At 43.3% G+C, this 19,093-nt stretch overlaps 1 protein-coding gene across 10 annotated transcripts in view; it reads right to left on the minus strand.

Moving 5' to 3' along the window:
* Positions 1-19,093, minus strand: part of PLCL1 (phospholipase C like 1 (inactive)) — a 199,071-nt gene that overhangs the window by 34,158 nt on the left and 145,820 nt on the right. For 5 of the 10 annotated variants that reach the window (XM_080599883.1, XM_080599885.1, XM_080599892.1 and 2 more), the window contains 2 exons: positions 9,503-11,974; positions 7,185-7,388 (listed from right to left, as the gene is read on the minus strand). In XM_080599883.1, coding sequence (XP_080456009.1) covers positions 7,185-7,388; positions 9,503-11,974 — 2,676 coding nt within the window. Of the gene's footprint in view, positions 1-7,184; positions 7,389-9,502; positions 11,975-12,401; positions 12,598-18,974; positions 19,079-19,093 lie in introns of those variants that run through there. The other 5 variants (XM_080599890.1, XM_080599884.1, XM_080599889.1 and 2 more) reach the window with 4 other exon arrangements.

Below are 19,093 nucleotides of genomic sequence, written 5' to 3' on the forward strand. Positions count from 1 at the left end.
AATAATAATAATAGTGATAATGGTAATAGTATTAACAATAATAATGTGTAAGAAAACAAGTGATGCACAATGCAATTGCTCACCACCCGCTGACCGATGCCCAGCCTATCCCCGAGCAGCCGGCCCCCCACCCCAGCCAGCCACCCCTATGTATTGTTTAGCATGACGTCAGATGGTATGGAATACCCCTTTGGCCAGTTTGGGTCAGCTGTCCTGGGTCTGTCCCCTCCCAGCTCCTGCTGCACCCCCAGCCTGCTCGCTGGCAGGACAGAGCGAGAAGCCGAAAAGTCCTTGGCCTGGTGTAAACACTGCTCTGCAACAATTAAAACATCAGCATGTTATCAGCGCTCTTCTCATCCTAATCCAAAACATAGCACCCTACCAGCTACTATGAGCTACTTAACTCTGTCCTAACTGGAACCAGGACAGATATCCACCCCTTATTCCATACCATTTATGTCATGCTCAGGTTACACTCTTTCCAATACATTCTAATTAATCACCATTTTCATCTATGATATATAGCAATCATGGTAGTGATGACATACATTATTATATAATAATTAACATACTACAATTCAACTCATGGGCTATTCTCACCCAGTATCAAATCCCCTTGAGGTACACACCGGACCTCCCCATTCTTTTGCTTTACCCACCAAGTGCATCCAGGTCCCTGAGCAAAAGCAATTCCACGAATGGGTTTGCCTTTTTCTGAGGCAGGAGTAGCCCAGACTGTTTTACCCAGCATGTTTCTTACGTGCACTACAGGAACTTTATCCCCTTCTACAGTGCGTAACAGGTTTGATTGGGCAGGTCCAGCCCGGTTGGCAGATCCCCTGGTATTGACTAACCAGGTGGCCTTTGCCAAATGTGTATCCCAGTTTTTGAATGTCCCAGCACCCATTGCTTTCAGTGTAGTCTTCAACAGTCCATTGTATCGTTCAACTTTTCCAGAGGCTGGTGCATGATAGGGGATGTGATACACCCACTCAATACCATGTTCTTTGGCCCAAGTGTCTATAAGGTTGTTTCGGAAATGAGTCCCGTTGTCTGACTCAATTCTCTCTGGGGTGCCATGTCGCCATAAGACTTGCTTTTCAAGGCCCAGGATAGTGTTCCGGGCGGTGGCATGGGGCACCGGATATGTTTCCAGCCATCCGGTGGTTGCTTCCACCAGTGTAAGTACGTGGCGCTTGCCGTTGCGGGTTTGAGGGAGTGTGATGTAATCAATCTGCCAGGCCTCTCCATATTTATATTTCAGCCATCGTCCTCCATACCAAAGAGGTTTTGACCGTTTGGCTTGCTTGATTGCAGCACATGTTTCACAGTCATGAATAACCTGTGCTATAGTGTCCATGGTCAGGTCCACCCCTCGATCACGAGCCCATCTGTATGTTGCATCTCTCCCTTGATGGCCTGAGGTGTCATGGGCCCATCGGGCTATAAATAATTCACCTTTATGTTGCCAGTCCAGGTCCACCTGAGCCACTTCAATCTTAGCAGCCTGATCCACCTGCTGGTTGTTTTGATGTTCTTCAGTAGCCCGATTCTTGGGCACATGAGCATCTACATGGCGTACCTTTACAACCAGGTTCTCTACCCGGGCAGCAATATCTTGCCACAATGCCGCAGCCCAGATGGGCTTGCCCCTGCGCTGCCAGTTGTTCTGCTTCTATTGCTGTAACCACCCCCACAGGGCATTTGCTACCATCCATGAATCAGTATAGAGATAGAGAACTGGCCACTTTTCTCGTTCAGCAATATCTAAAGCCAGCTGAATGGCTTTCACTTCTGCAAACTGACTCGATTCACCTTCTCCCTCAGCAGCTTCTGCAACTCGTCGTGTAGGACTCCATACAGCAGCTTTCCATCTCCGATGCTTTCCCACAATACGACAGGACCCGTCGGTGAACAAGGCATATTTCTTCTCATTTTCCGGTAGCTTGTTGTACAGTGGGGCTTCTTCAGCACGAACCACCTCCTCCTCTGATGATATCCCAAAGTATTTGCCTTCTGGCCAGTCCATAATCACCTCCAAGATTCCTGGGCGACTGGGGTTTCCTATTCGAGCCCGCTGAGTAATCAGTGCAACCCACTTGCTCCATGTAGCATCAGTTGCATGATGTGTAGAGGGGACCCTTCCTTTGAACATCCAGCCTAGTACCGGCAGTCGGGGTGCCAGGAGGAGCTGCGCTTCAGTACCGACCACTTCCGAAGCAGATCAAACTCCTTCATATGCTGCCAATATCTCCTTTTCAGTTGGAGTATAGCGGGCTTCAGATCCTCTGTATCCCCGACTCCAAAACCCCAGGGGTCGACCTCGAGTTTCCCCAGGTTCTTTCTGCCAGAGGCTCCAGGTGGGACCATTCTCCCCGGCTGCAGTGTAGAGCACATTCTTTACATCTGGTCCTGTTCGGACTGGCCCAAGGGCTACTGCATGAACTATTTCCTGCTTAATTTGTTCAAAGGCTTGTCGTTGCTCAGGGCCCCATTCAAAAGCATTCTTCTTACGGGTTACTTGGTAGAGCGGGTTTACAATCAGACTGTAATTTGGAATCCAGGTACAGCAGACTGGAGATTAAGGCAATCAACATCGTGACTAGCAACTATTAAGCAGGTCCAATACTTATACCAATTTTAGTTTAACACACTCTGGTCAGATTTGTCGATATCTCAACCCTTCGTGCCCCACGTTGGGCGCCAAAAGGACTTGTTGTGGTTTAACCCGGCTGGCAGCTAAACACCACACAGCCGTTCGCTCACCCTCCCCCCTCCCTCTCTGGGATGGGGGAGAGAAACGGGAAAGTGAAGCCGGTGAGTTGAGATAAAGACAGTTTATTAAGACAGGAATATAATAATAACAATAATAATAATAATAGTGATAATGATAATAGTATTAACAATAATAATGTGTAAGAAAACAAGTGATGCACAATGGAATTGCTCACCACCCGCTGACCGATGCCCAGCCCATTCCCGAGCAGCCGGCCCCCCCACCCCGGCCAGCCACCCCTATATATTGTTTAGCATGACGTCAGATGGTATGGAATACCCCTTTGGCCAGTTTGGGTCAGCTGTCCTGGGTCTGTCCCCTCCCAGCTCCTGCTGCACCCCCAGCCTGCTCGCTGGCAGGACAGAGCGAGAAGCCGAAAAGTCCTTGGCCTGGTGTAAGCACTGCTCTGCAACAATTAAAACATCAGCATGTTATCAGCGCTCTTCTCATCCTAATCCAAAACATAGCACCCTACCAGCTACTATGAGCTACTTAACTCTGTCCTAACTGGAACCAGGACACTAGGAAAAATTCTACGTGCACAAGAGCCAGAAGAATAGGTAACAACAGAAACATTTATTATCACTTGTTTGTTACTTTTGATTTTCAAATGATTCAATTATTTCATCTCAGAGGAAAAATAACGCTGAACCAATAACTGAAAAGCAAACTGCACAAGTGTCCCTGAGTTCACACATGCTTGCATCAGCAAATGAATATACTGTGATAAGAAACCACAATCTGTCCATGAAAAAATCTCGACCAAAAAAATTCTAACTTCACAGGATAAGTGTTTGCAGTGAATAATTCTGCCATCTGTCACGTGCAGCTGGGCCCCATCCGTTTTCTTCACACTGACAGCTCCTTTTTTCTTTTCGTTCCCCCCACCATCACTGAATACTGGCACCAGTTCGGCAGGTTATAAGGTGCACCCCATGTGCTGCCCCCACCTGAGCGAGCTTCTTCCAATGCCTGGCCACGGGTGATGTGGAGCCAAAGGAGAAGAGTCCTTTCCTGGTAGAGGGGAAAGGTCTGAAGAGCAGCTCTGCAGATGGCATGATGCACTATCCTCGGATGTATGTGGGAATGGATGACAGCACTGGAATCAATTCATTACATGTTACACTATGTATGATAACAACCAAAACCGTATGTAAGTTGAAATAAACTGTTCTAAACCATGTTTCTGGTAGTTCACATATTTTTCAAGAATGTTTTCTGTGTATTGCCCATGTTCCATCTTATTTTCAAGTGTTTCCATTCCCTGTTCTCTGCAGAAACTCCCTTACAACCCGGTATCATCACTGAAGCCTCCTCCATGAGACACAGCAGTAGCTGAGTTCCACAAAACTGCTGCAATGTAACCATAAGAACAAAAAATAGAGCCTTGAAAAAATCATTTCAGTTCCCTAAACAAAGCACATGAAATTTTATTCTAATAGGGCCTCTCTGAAAAGAAAATATTTAAGGCAGAACACAATGGTAAAACTAATTACCCAGGAAAAAAAACAAACTGCACAAAACGATCTTTGTCTATCAACTGCTGACAAAGGCTGAACACAAGGGAACAGACAGCTAATTGTTTTCAGGATGGCTGTGGCAGGTCTCTGAGTAGTTGCACCTCCATTTGCCCAGGCTGTCAGAACTGCCCATGCCCCATTAAACACACTGACAGAGTTTGTATTTTCTTTGGGAAAAAAAAAAAAAAAAAAAAAGAAAAAAGATATGGTCAGTTGGCAATTTCCAGTAGGGGGAAAAATTCAGCACGTTAGGGCTGTTTTATCAGAGATGACTTTCAGAGCATAGTCTTTCAAGTGTTTCAAATGTGTGATGCTTTCTGAGGCGGGGAGGGACAGTTGCCAGCCCCAAGCTACTTGTCCCTCAGACCTCTGAGCAAGGCACACCTGCAGCCAACAGCTTTCCACTGCGAGATTTAGGGGCAAACTTTTCTCCATCATACTGTAACAGAAATTAAGTACAACCATTCATACAAGAGAGAGGCCAACATCAATACTTTCTATTAAATGTATTTGAAATTGCTTTCAGGCCTATTCACCCAAAACGTGCTTTGAGTTGAACAGACATTTTGGGGAGTTTAAGACATGCAAGCAATTGTAGATCCAGTTCCTTGAAGCCATGCTTATCAACAACTTGAAAGGCCCAATTTTAGTAGATCCTCTTCGTTTGTTTGTTTTAACCATATCTAAAATATTTTATATTGCTTTCTACCAACACTCTTTGTGCTCTCATTCGCACTGCTACCAAGCATTTCTTCCTGGATAACAAAAGCACAAAAAAAATCCTCCTTTCTGTTAAACTCCTCCTTTCTCTTTCTGTCCCCACATCTTCCTCAACGCTCCCTGACATGCTCTAGCTCCCACTCACCAAGCCAGCTGAATCTCATGCTGCCTGCCTGATTTAACATCTCTCTCAAACTGACCGTGAAAAGCTTCATCGCAGCAATTTCCTTACTAAAGACATACACCCTGGATTATAACAAGTCACTACAAATACCATAGCAAGAGTCCTTTCTCAATGTTAAGATTGATAGCAACTTCATTTTTTTTTAAATGCATGGAAGACAAAATAGATTTCAATCTTCTGCTGCTGACGTTGTCTGAAAAAGAAAATATCCAAGATAAAGCAAAAACACTCATTAAATCTGGCTTTTGCTTTTTCAGAACCAAATAGTTTTAGAAAAATAAGATGCAGGCCAAGCCAGACAACATGAATAACAATATTTTAAAGTAATATGTTCTCATTAACCAGGATTGCATCTCATATCAGCCTTTACACAGGCATGGAAGAATTCCCTTCTCTTTCTCTTCACTCTAATCTTAAAGCCCTTGAGCTGTATCCTGACATTAGAGGTACATCTTCCTCCACCAGAGACACATGTGAAAGCAACCATCTAACAGCAGTTGTAAAAGTGTTTTTATCCGCATCTGAAAGAGGCCTTTCACCTATTTAAAACTGAAAAGCTTTTTATAAAGCACAAGGAGGCCTTGAAATGTCCCATGTAAACTCTTCAGTACATAATTACAAAGTTAAGAGGTGGCACATTCATTTTGTTAAATCTCCATAACCAGGCCTCCAAATATGGAAAAATGTCCTAGCTTTGTGGTATTTGCTCTTTCAAACAAACATCACACCATGTAACAACTCCATACAAAAAAGTAAAATCTAAAACATGGCAGTTGACTGGTCTTCCAAATCCTCCTTCTGGTATTGGTACAGCTGGTATTTTATTACCACAACTTTATTACCTCCAAGTAAGATAAACTACCCGGAAGGAACACAAAGTTTTTTCAGAGTATTTTAGTATGTCTTTTAATTACATTAGTGTCTCCCCTTCCCACCCCCCCACCCCCCCCCCAGCTGATTTTCTCTTACAGTGTGTTATAGCAGCAAAAACTGAGATGGAGAGGAGAGCATTTGGCACACAGAATAGCTGGTCAAAGATGCAATCACTCTTTGCAGCACTTCAGGGTATCTGGAAGCAATTTGATGTCCCCAAAGGTACTTGCCATTTCATTCCTTACAAATGCAAGATGTGGAAATAACTGCTGGTGCACTGAACATGCGTTGTGATTTAGTCTAGTTGCCACAGTGTAATATTTAAGTCATGTTTCACAGAACTATACAGCTTTCTATCAGTTGATGCGGATCAACTACTAAGGATGGGAAGTCATGGGGCAGTCTAATAACCTGAGAGGCACAGCGTGAGAGCAACTACTGCTGCTCTAAGTCGTATGCAGCTGATACTCAGTCACAAGCGGCTGTGATATATGTGCTCAGCACACAAGGCTGACCAGCAGCATTTGCCTCAACTTATTTTAGCTCATCTCTTTATATTTCACAAGTATTGCTGTACCATATTGCCCTTTCCTTCCTCCCACAATATAGTCGGCATTTTAAAATTTCTCTTGCAACTGTGTTCTCTCCAACAGTGACATTTACTTGGTTTAGCAGGGACACAGATATTACTTACAGTGCTGCAGAAAGGCGTCAGGAGGGGGATGGCTCAGCTTTGCCTGGGTACTCCCACACTGCGCCTCCCTGTCTGATGGCCTTGCCCTCTGCTGAGTGGAGAATCACAAATCTTGTGCCTTCTCAAGGACAACAACAAACAGCCATGCTGGTACATGCTGAATGGCTGCTATTTTTATAAACAAAGTCCCTCCACAAGTGCCAACCTGTGCTAGTCACAACTGTGTTTAAAGAAAAAAATAAACAACAAAAAGCCCAGTGTGGCAGTTTGGACAATAAAAGGTCAATTTTGCATAGCTTAAATCATTCTAAGAGCTCCGTTCACTTGACAGAAACTTCAAGGTGCGTGAAGCCAGCAAACAGTCTGCCATTTTCACAGCCTTGGGGAAGGCCACAGGTAGCAGTGGGAAGCACCTACCAGGTCATATGCAGCCAGGACCTTTTTCTGCACGTCGGGCATGGTCCCCAGAGGCTCTAGGTAAGGAAACGCGTCCTTCATGCAGAGGGTAACAGAGGGCGTGTTCTCGCTGCTCACAAGCCGCGAGGACAGGGTCAGGATGCACTGCTTCAGGCTCGCGATGGGCGGGAGCCCGCACAGCTCTTTGACGGACACCATGGCGTTCTGGGGGAAGGAAAAGAAATACCTGAGCACATATCCCCACTTGCCATCAGCTACCCACCTGCTAAGACCCAGGCAGTGCCTTCCTGCTTCTCCTTTCTACTGTGTGCCCACGTACAAGCACAAGCATGCTTTGAAGTCACAAGGGTCACGCTAGCATTCAGAGGATTTTAAGAGTTTTGTTTTGTGTGCTCAAGACGTCCACAAGACAACATTGATGGGGATATCCCAGTGGCCAGTTCTGCAGTTACTCTGTATTGCAAATCCAACCCTAATGGGGACATGCTTTGGTCCCCAGCACATTAAACCACCAGCCTAAAATGCTGTTTCTCTTCTCAGCTGTTCCGACTCCAATTGCTTTTGATGCTGTAATCGCCTTGTTCTCCTATCATTACCATCCTCCAGCAAGAACAAGTTCGACAGACCTCATATTTCCCATGGGAAAGACAAGCAGGAAAAACACACTTTGTTTTCAGCCTTGCATTTCCACATCATAAAGAAACACAAACACTCTTTTCTCCTTCTTAGGTCGCATGTAAGAAAATCAATACAGGATATACAGGTCAAACCAAACCAACATGCCAGAATTTATTTATTTATGAAGTCAGTGGATGCATGGCTGACTCACCCTCATAATTTAGCTTCTCTTGAGTCATAAAAGACACACAAAATTTAAGCAAGACAATATTATAACAATCCATACCTTGTAAATGTTACCCCACAACATCTTCCTGAAAAAACAGTCATCAGAAGAATGCCCAGCTAATTAATAGAGACTTCTCTCATTAATCAAATACATTAGCATGCAGTTAAAGCTAATGACTGTGTTTTTACAGAGAATTCCCAAGAACAAGAAATTTCAGATACTGTACTGAAATTTCATTTGGCAGGCAGATTAATGCTATTCCTCAAAGTCGAAGAACATTTTATTTCATACAGTTCACAGATATAATCCTGACCTAGACAGAAGGTGGAGTCAGCGGTTCAAACTTGATACTTTCAAGGCCCGCAGGAAAGGAAAGGCTGGGAAGAGTTTCCCATTCTTAAAAATATGCTTAGACTATTCCTTCGGGAGTGATTTAAAACTTATGTCATTTTGTAAACTTTTCCAGCTGCCAACATTTAATTTGCTTTAGACTCTGTCCAGAAGAGTGGGGTCAATGAAATGCTATGCATTTCCCTCCTGTTTTCTGGAGGAAAAATGAATCGTATTTGTATCTTTACCAAGGAGATAGTTGTGGCTGATTTCAGCTATTTATTAAAGAAAACTCATTGTTTAATGCTACTCAGTTTTGTTTCTAGGCAGCGCCCAGACCTCTGAACTGAGGTCACCCTTACCAAAGCTGCACAATCGCCCACCAGAGCAGAAGCCAGCACTGGTCAGGCTTGGCTGTGCTGCAACATCAGCTCCCGCTGACCACCAAGGTCTAAAGTGGGGAGCTGTGCTGAGTGCCAGCACCTGGATGCGGTTGTGCCTGGAGAGTGGCTGAGCCAAGATGCGTCAGAGGTGTCTGTGCAGGCAGGCACTCAGCCAGCCAAGGCAACACAGCTATTTAGCAGGGAGGAAATTACAGCCCATGTGGCCTTCAGCTGTGTACATTAAACATTCACAGCCCTTGAGTGAACAGTGGCAACAGGCACCCAGGGAAATGTGCTGCTCTTAGCACGGTGGTTTCTCTGGTGTAGACAAGACCTTAATGACACATCCACTCACTCTTAGACTCAGTCAGACAAAAAAAAAAAAAAACCAACAGCATAACCCTCATTGAGTTAGCAAAACAAAAGCTTACTGACATTTTCCAGGAACAGCGAGGAAATTAAGTTTTTTAAGACCCGAGGACTGGGGACACAAATGTACCCTCAATTCTGTTTCCTCAAATAAAACCATTGAAGTGTGTGTTCAGAGGGGACACTGATTTTTAAAACATTTTTGCCTAATCCCACATCTGCTTGCTAGTTAGCACCTGCAGCTATCAGCCTCCTGACTTGCCGTTAAAAGCTGACAACGGCTGTGGGTCCGAAGCTTCACTAGCTTCAGGAAGTTTGCCCTCCCGGCAACTCTCACTGGGATCTCTGCTTCCACGTTCAGCACACACCAGCGCACACGACGGCCATACCTGTATGTTTTCTCTCATGTCAGTGGCCTCTCGGAGCGGATGCACGGCTAGCTTAAAGATGTCATCAATAGTCTTGAGACCAGTGTTCCTCAGCATGGTGTACTCCCTTGCTTTCTTTCCTATCCTCACGGAGAGGCTGCGCTTTTGGGCCTTTCCGCCTCCACTTCGATTGGTTATTGCGATGTGCACAAAGAGGGTAACATGCTCCATGATATCACCGACAAAAGATCGCAGCGGTATGTGCCTGTATCCGGGCTGCAGGCACTCCAGCGGGATGGTGTACTGGCCTATGAACTCATCCCCGATATAGTCATCATCCAAAACAACAAAACGGATCATGGCCAGCTCTGGTAGATTGATCTGGAACTCAAAGCTCTCATCAAAAATGGGGTTATCACTGTTTTGCTGAACAGTTTTAGTTCTTTGCTCGGTGCAATCAGCAGGAATCCCATGGATTTCTATGCAAACATAGGGATCTATAACATCCCCTTTTGCACATGCACCCTTGGGCTTTGGAAAATTCTGACCACTGATTATTTTGACATGGAGGACTTGGGGAGAGACCCCTGGAACGATGCCCTTTGTATTTGCACTGAAATAAGATACTTCATCACGCATGACTGAAGGCCTGAGAACGTACCCACATTCCCCATTCTGTAGAAACCAGCCAGTGTGCAGGTCCATCATGGGCCCCGGGGTCTGATAGTTCATTGCCACTATCTGGCAACCACAATTCCAAAAATCTTGAGGATTTAAGTTACTAGAGTCTATCCTCATAGCACTTGGGTACACTCTGGAGAGAAACTTCTTGTTGTAGTTGACAAAATCTTCAGGGTATTCATTTGCGATCCGACTGGCTTCTGCCTCACTAAAGGAACAGATTTCCCAATAATTCTGAGCTTTCATGGATGTTTCGAAGTCTTTGTATTGGACAGATTTGCATATAGACACCAAGTCAGACAATTCTTTGCAGAGCCAGATAAGCTTTGGTTCCCTTGAGAAGTCCTCTGACAGTCTCCGGGATATTTCAGCTTCTTCATCTTCATCTGTGACTTCTCCTTCTAATATATCCTGGTCACAGGGCAGCTTCTTCCCTTTCACAATGATCTTCATTTTCAGTTTCTCAGGTGATGGAAGGTAGGCTTCTGAGGATAAAGGTGTCTCCGTGTAGAGTTTGTTTCCAAAGATCCTTTTCATGTGCTGTACCACTACCTTCTGTTGTTGCACTGAGCAGTGGTTCCCCAAGCAGAGAATAAGGGGGTAATCTGAAGCATAGAAGGCCAATTTGTTTATCACCTCAATAACACTTCGAAAGGAAAGTGGCGATGTCATGTTGTTACGGTTACAAATAATCGGCTCGTTATCTGGGCCATCACAGATGTCTAGTTCAATACTCCGACAGCTCATCTTTAAAGCTCTTACGTAACCATTGATATCAGCTGGTCCTCTCAGCTGGTCTTCTATTAGGTATGTATTGTGGGATGCATTGATGTAGTAATGGGACAAAGGCTGTGTCATGTCTTGGACAACCTTTTTGTGCTCTGGGTCAAAAATATCACATTCTGGGGACAACAAATATTGAGTAAATCCATCAATTGCAAGAAAACCTTTCAATCGTCCTTCTTGAGAAAGTTCATACCTGCGTATAATATCTAGACACATTTCTTCTGTTATGTGGGTCACTCCTTGCTCAGCCTCTAAAAACAGCATGAGATCATTGGCATCTAGATACTCCTTGTTTTTAGATATCTGCACAAGTAAGAAATAAACTTCAGGTCTTGTGCAAAGTTCGCTGAATGCTTCACAGAATTCCTCTTTTGTTACTCGTGTTGTCAGTTTCTCTTTGTTTTTCTGGATTTCCTTAAATTTCAATCTAATCTTTGATTCCTTTAAGGTGGGGTTAAGCTTCTTTATTAGCTCCACAGATGTATCTTCTAACATTATGCCATTACCATCAACATCTGCTGCTTCAAATACAGTTTTTAGCCAGGCAAATCGTGGGGTATTGTGGCTGCTTTCCATCAAATCCAGGGGTTGTTTGCTACGAGAAACCAAGTACCTTAATCCTGATACCCAAATATTGGCCACATCAGCTGAATTTGCAACCAGGTCGAGGGACTCATAGTTCTCACCATGAATTACTGACAAAGCACAGTCCTCAGAAATCTGATCTGCAAGGCCATTATTCCTGAATGTTTCTGTGTTCTTCCCTAGTCTGATTTCTTTTATAGCAGAAATATCAAGCTTGGCTTTCTCAAGGTCCTTCTTGGAAGGCTCCCAGCGAAGAGCCTGCAAGTCAGGATCCAGAGTAAAAAAACGGTTATAAATCCGGGAATTTGGACGAACTTTCTTCAGTTCACACCCAGCCTGCATAAAGCTGATACAGTCACTGGCGCTGCTTATTTTCTTCTCTGATGGCATGCTGCTGAAGGACACAGTTTTCTTTCTTCCACATTTTTGGTTTGAAGGATCCTGCGGAATAATTACATTTTTTTTAAAAAAAGAGTAAGTTTTCTCTGGCCATTCCACAAGTGCATAAATAATAGAGATGTTTATGTAAAGATAATTCATGTTCTTCTGAACCTCAAAACACATTATCCCTTCCCACCATTCAGTTCCCTACTGAGCAATAAAATGTAACAACGGTGACTTGATTGATTGCAGCATTACAGATACCAAGTTTTCATAAATGACTTTTGTAGCTGTTAATCTCCCCTCCAGATCTCAGCAACTTGCTACTGGTGTGAGGAAGTGGTATTCAGTTGTGAAACCTAGGTGCTCCGCAGATGAGCATCCTGCCTCAACTCTGCCTCTTCTCTGTAATCTTAAACACCTCAAGTGAAAAAAAAAAAAAATGAAACCAAACAACAGTTGTGAGTCAGACCACAGAGATACACACCCAGGAGAGTCTGGGCTTTCCTATCTGCAAGTTTTAGTGTCCTTTGCCAAAGGATGTTCTCACCAGGCAGAGAAGCCCATCTGAGGTGTGTGCACAACCAACTGCATGGTTCTTGCGGCTGCTCTGTTCAGCCCTAACATTCTTCACTCTTGCTCATCTCTCCATCTGCTTTAGAAAGTAGTTGTTCTGGTACTTTCTGTGAAATAGGACCACAAGACATCATTGGAAAGTGGATAACCAAGCAAGAAAGCCAAAGCTCTTTTCTTTAGGGCATATTTTCTAACTCCTTTGGAGAAAATACTTGCACATGTGTGACTGTGTTTTTAATAGCAAGTACCTACTTACTGTGGGATGTAAACCCAACTGCCTGCAAAGCTTTCTGTGATTTTAGTGCAGCAACTAAATTTAAGTCTTTCCCCACGTATTATCAACTCAAAACATTTCACAATAATTATAAATTACAAATCATTCTTTTTCTCTGCACGATTTCCAGCTACTCTGTTAGTATGCAAGCTATCCAATAGCTATAAAAATATTTTTAAAACATCATTCAAGGATGCAATTCCTAGTGAAACACTTCTTACAACTGCTTTCCCTCCTATTTCCCTGGCCACCGGCAATACTTCCCCAGTTCTCTGCCTTCTGCCATTGAAGGGACTTCTGCTGCCTGCATGGATTCCAGGTAGAAGGGGAGTCTCAAGGTGACCAAGTTTTCTTGCTGGAGGTGTGTGCACAGCCCTCAGACACACACCGGAGAGCAGCTTCCCAGCAGCTCGGGGGACCCACTTTGAGACACCAGAATCTGCAGTTCCCAAACCCTTTGCAGCATGAACTACCCCAGGAGCTGATTTCCTGCAGCCTCCCTGTACCTGCTGTATCATTCACCCTTCCTCAAATCATACAACACTGCACATCCTAAATTCAGCCCCTGTACTCTAGGCAAGCCCACCATCCAGCCATCACTATCTTCACGATGCTCCCCACTGTCTGCACCCAAGCAGGATCCCGTGTAGCTCTCACAGTTACAGAGCAACAGTCTTGCACTTGTAAGAATGTCTTCACTCATAATTTGCATTTTTGTATAGATATGTTCAGCAAATTAGTCAGTATAAACATTTTTACAAAATTGCTCGGTACTCACTCCATTCAATAACATCTGAAATATTTCCAAAACCTCAATTGCACACAAATGGGCTTAAAGGCATAGGAGCTACTGGAAACAAACTCAAAACCTCTAAACTTCTTATGTTAAAGATTTCTCATTAAACCGGCAGAGTGACTTCGACTGACAATGAGAATTATGTTAGCCATTTATTGTAGTACTTACCAGAATTGGTCTTTTAAAATAAAAAAAAAATGAAGGAAAGTCAATGAAGTGAGTGTCTTGGGTCAGTCGCCTTATTAATTACAGCTTTCTGTTAAAATGTTCTGTTGCTGCATTAACACCCTGTGTTTTAATATGCAGTTATGGCCATGAAAATCTTCAAGCAATAGATGTTAATGAATATAAACAAATACAGCTGATTACCCTGCAGGTTCTAGAAGAGTTTTCTTTCTTCTTTGTTTAGATTCAGGGGAACAATTATTAGACTATTCCTCAAATAAGACTTTTGGGAAGGACTGAAACAAAACATATACCACTCCCTCTCAGGCACCCAGCATTGGTTAGTGACAGATAATTTGATAATACAGAGAAAGGTCAGCTCTTACAAGGCCATTCGCAAACAGTGTGTCCTTTCTAAAACTCAGAAATGTCGAATCTCATGTTGGAGTTCTCAATTCCTTTCCAATTTGCTGCTTATTTGTGTCTTGTGTCTTAAGAGCAGAATTTGTCTCCATAGCACTTCCAAGTTTGACTTCGACCTATAAAGCACCCTCTCTAGCAATGTACTGAGACCAGTTGCCAGGAATCCCAAAAGCAATTACATTAAAAATTATCAAGTGGTTTTGACTGTATCTAGACAATAGGTCCAGACATTAGGTGTACAGTCCTATGCATCCTTTTCTTTCCTGGGGCATTTTGTAAAAATGCATTTCAAAAATTCTTCCCATTTACAACACATCGGCTTAGTAAAATTCATCAAGAATAAGCATAAGCTGCATAATATTGTTTAAGAATAGTTGATTTCCTGTGATTTAAACTAAATGAATAAAACAGCCATAAATATATTCAGTTGAATAGACCTGCTTCAGCTTCATGTTGCACTTCTCAACAAGAACTTGTGCAGATTTCCACATAGATAACACAGCTCCATACAAAACATTCTTATTAGAAACAAAACACAACCATTTTGCATGAAAAGCACACACACAAAAAGAGAAAGTCTGCTTACATGGGAGACCTTGTGCTTTCAAGGGAAAGGCTCTTTCAAAGTGACTCAAACTTTGGTTTCCTTTGGATCTTTGGATATGCCCATAAGGTGACCGAACTGGCTGATCCCATCTCCTGCTCTTGAGCCTGCATAATATCTATTAAGTGAAAATACCTTGGGACCTCAACCACAGGCCCACTTCAGCACATGCCCAGCTTTCAGTGTATGTACAGCTGTACTGAAATCTGTAAGCACCAAGGATGTATCTGAGTGCTGGCCTGATGGCACCCTAAAATCACCAGTGACGGTTTTCCAAAGGTTTCTAAGGGAGGGATCCAGAGCTCCAGTCTAAGCATGCTCCCAAAATAGTAGAAGCTCTCCTGTTGAACACATCGTCCTCTTCAGAGGGACTGGATATGTAAACAGCGGGATCAGTAAGCCATCAGCAGCTATGGGAAAACTCCACCCTATCCAGCCTAACCTTTGACCATTCAATCTTCTGCTGTTTAAATCAAAGAGCTAACAGAAATAAATATGTGAGGTTAAAAAAGAATACGAATAAACACACACTCCACCTCATCCCACTGCCTTTAGCAAAACTATAGGACATAAATTGTTGAGTCTGAAGTTAAGAAACGGGGCAGCAATGGCTGCATAACAGCCCTGCATTTGGAAGTCAAGCTCATGTATAATTTATCTGAAATTAAATTACCTGAAGGACCACTACAAAATCAACTGCATTCCAAGATGCTGTTAGGAGAACAAGAAAGGCAAAAAGCATCTCTAACAGAAGACACCAAAAGCGCTTAAAGAGGTGCAGGGCTTCTGTGAAAGGCTGTGAAATTCAGTATCAATGTTGAGAGCTAAACTTGTTAAGTGCAGTTAAGAGCCATTCCCCCAAAAAAACGATTTACATGTTCACCAGTGAGTATCACCATTGCTAAAAGAAAAGCTTAATTCTGATCTTTGCTATTTCCTGTGAATTTAGCACTAAGTAATCAATAACAGGCAGCGTAGTCTGAACTCAGAAATAGACCATGATAAACAATGCATCCTAAAAACTATCTGTTCTGCAGACAGCAGATGATCCACTTAATTGGCCAACTGATTACCTGATTTTTTTTTCCAAGGAGAAACTAGTTAGCTCTACACTCTACAGGGTGTTTTTGTTTGTTTGTTTGTTTTTTTCCAATTGTTTTGTTTTTTAAAACCGAAAAGAATCCCACAGAATATGGATACTCATTTTGACCTTTTGGGATACTTCTAGGTATTTGTCATACACTGCAAGAATCCCAGTCCCCCAAATTGTTAAAGGTTTACAGAATTTGTGGTGAGAAAATGTACCTTTACATTAAAGAAGTCAGTGTGCCACCAATGCACTCAAAACACCTTGAATTTGCTTGACAAATTGATAGAGTAATCTGTCAATAACGAAGTAAACCAGAGCAGAGAAGGTTTGTAACAGTGTTGGAGCCAGTGCTGCCAGCGGACCTCACGCACATGAGGCGACTCAGAGCTTGCACACGTAGCATTGGCAGGTTATTACTAAAGGTGACAGCGCTCTTTAGAGAAACTGGCATTCGTTATCATGATGCAAAGACTTTTTTTCTGTGAATCTCAGACACATTCTGGCCACCCTCACAGAGCATCCCAGAACAGCCCATTTCACAGATTTCATTGGTTCTCATTACAGCCTCTGTTGTACAATAAATTAACAAGCTGAACTCCCTGTCATCATTCTTGGCAAGGCCTGCAGGATGCAAGTATTAGAACCACTGTGACAACCTACAGAACCACAAAGAAAAGGTTACATACTCAACAAATGCATCCGTGCTGACAACTCACGGCCCAAAGCAGCCACCTTTGCAGAGGCACTCAAGAACACAACATCCATATCCCTGAGGTGGCCGCAGGGATGCTGCCAGTCGCTCTCGGGAAACAGCGCAACACAGCAAATTAGCTGAGCAGATGTTGATGCTGCGGTAGTCTTTTCATGGCAAATTTCCTGCTAATTCAGGGATTTGAGCACATGTGGAATAAGGACTGAATCCAAAGTTTAACACACCCTCTCTTAAAAACTGAGATACGCACGTAATGGAATAAACAGAAAATTTAATGCAGATCAAAAATACGACATGGACAAATATATAAGAAATAGCTTCAGATGGCAAGATCCAACAATTTTGCAAACACCAAAATAGTCTGAAAAATCCAACTAGTTCTCACTATTTAGCAATTTAACTTGAGCTCAAGCTCCATGCAAAAGCCTCAGCACAATTTTCATTCATGAGATAGCAATGACTGAGGGCTCACACACAGGGGGAAGAAAAGTATGACAAGGAACTGCAGTAACAGCATTTACAGCGGGTTCTTCCTAGTTCCCCAGGACTGCCCAGCTGTTGGCTATGGGAAGGGAAGGACTGTCACCAAGACCTGTAACAACGACATTACAGTGAGCTTCTCATCAAAAAGAGAGGAAATGTCACCCTGCAGAATGGGCACCCCAAGGGCAGGAAAATACAGTGAAGACAGTAGTTCAGCTGTTCTATGATGCTGGATAGTACCCTCCAGAGAAGTTCAAGAGGAGGCAAGATTACAACAGCTTGTCTGCTTTCCTCTTTCTCTCCAGTACTAAAAATCCCATTCAAATATTGGAGTGCAGGCTGAAGAGAAATGACAAGTTGAGACAGAGAGATAGAAAAGAATGCCTGGAGATCTTTGAGAAGAAACATCTGAACCAAAATAATTTGCTGTTCAAAGAATGCTTTGTTGTGTGGGTCAGTTGGTTTGTTTTAAATCACTAGCATTGCCAAATTTATTTGATTTTTCCTTTAAGAAAATTTACCTTTGCTGCATACATAACAAATGACAGCAAAAGAAAAAAGCTGCAGCATGTAAAGACTCCTTCTGGAAGTACTTTATGAAACAAAGTCCACATAATACAAGAAAGGTTTATTTTCTGGCATGGTACGACACTGAAGTTACTATTTCAACTTTTATTTTTTTTAGGGCCATGAAGCCAAATGTCAAGAAACAGTAAAGAGCACAAGAACATGAAGAACTGTTCAGTGCCTGTAGTGATCCTACCACATCACAGCTCCTTCTGCCACCACTGTTCCTCAAGTTCTCTCTACACTTCACCATCCAACTGGTTTCCATGACATCCCTTAAACAAAGATCTAAGTATCTATCTATTCTATCCAGAAATTAATTTCCATATGACACTGTAATACATACACACAACACCTCTGTATTACGCTGTGGAAAACCCTACCTGATGCAGACTTTTTGTCGATCCTCTTCATACTCCCAGAACAAAACCTTCCCTTATGACACTCCCAGTGGCAGATCTATTCCTAGCTACATCCAACCACACGGTTTTAGTTTGGAAAGGACTCACACGGCCCACTGGACTTAACGTCTCCAACCACTGCCTCTCCCAGATGTTCAGTTATTTCCAAGCATTCTGCTAGCTTGCAGGCTGTAACGCTTGAGTCTCTGAGGGCACCTTGGACAGGGATTGAATTTATCTTCATGCTCTAAGGGGATAAAAACCTGAGAAGGATAGGAAGACACTCTATCTTAAAGCAGAAGCACTAACAGCAAGCCCTGGGAAAATGAGATCTCAGCTACAGCATTCGCAGGAGGTCTCCATAGTATAAACCCTCAATCTTCTACTGAGTCTCTTTTGGATGCAATTGAAGGCAAAAATTAAAAAGGGTGTCTGCTTAAAGCAGCTAACGATACAGCAATCTCAGACCTGCTTTACAGAGCTCCTCCTCCCTCCTATCAGTACCCACCTGCAGACAAGCAGGATGTACTGAGTACTACGAGATCCGTGCTACTCCAGACCATGGAGAACTGAGTAAAAAGAACAGAGGTCTTTTACTAAGTGCCACAGCAAAAGTCCCTCTCAGGTTGGAAGGTCCCAAGTTACTTAGATGCAATAGATTCATGCCTTAAATTGAATTTGGAGACAATCCAGCACCAAAACTAACTGGAAAAATTCAGGCAATACAAGCTCCCCCAGCTTATACCTACTTAAAACTCCCAAATTGATTTAAAGGCTTACAGAAGGAACTGCAGCAATGGGGCTTTGTGCTGACCAAAGCATGGATTGCAGCAGAAAGAGCTGCAGCTGAGCAGCCTTCACAGAAGGGAGGGACAGGCAGGCACACTCTTGACCACTGCTGCTGTAATGCCATTTTACAGGGCACGCTGAAGAGGGGGTGTGTTTGTAAAACTGGGCGAGGGGACATACCTTAAAGCTGAGCGACCTTTATTCTGGTGACATGTTGCAAGACGTGATTCGTGGGGCCCTGTTGCAAGGAACATGAATCCCATTCACTAGTGTACCTGTATAATCTAAACAAGCAGATT

Source organism: Anser brachyrhynchus, assembly GCF_964034855.1.
Source record: "Anser brachyrhynchus genome assembly, chromosome: 7".
In the NCBI taxonomy this organism is placed as follows: Eukaryota; Metazoa; Chordata; class Aves; order Anseriformes; family Anatidae; genus Anser; species Anser brachyrhynchus.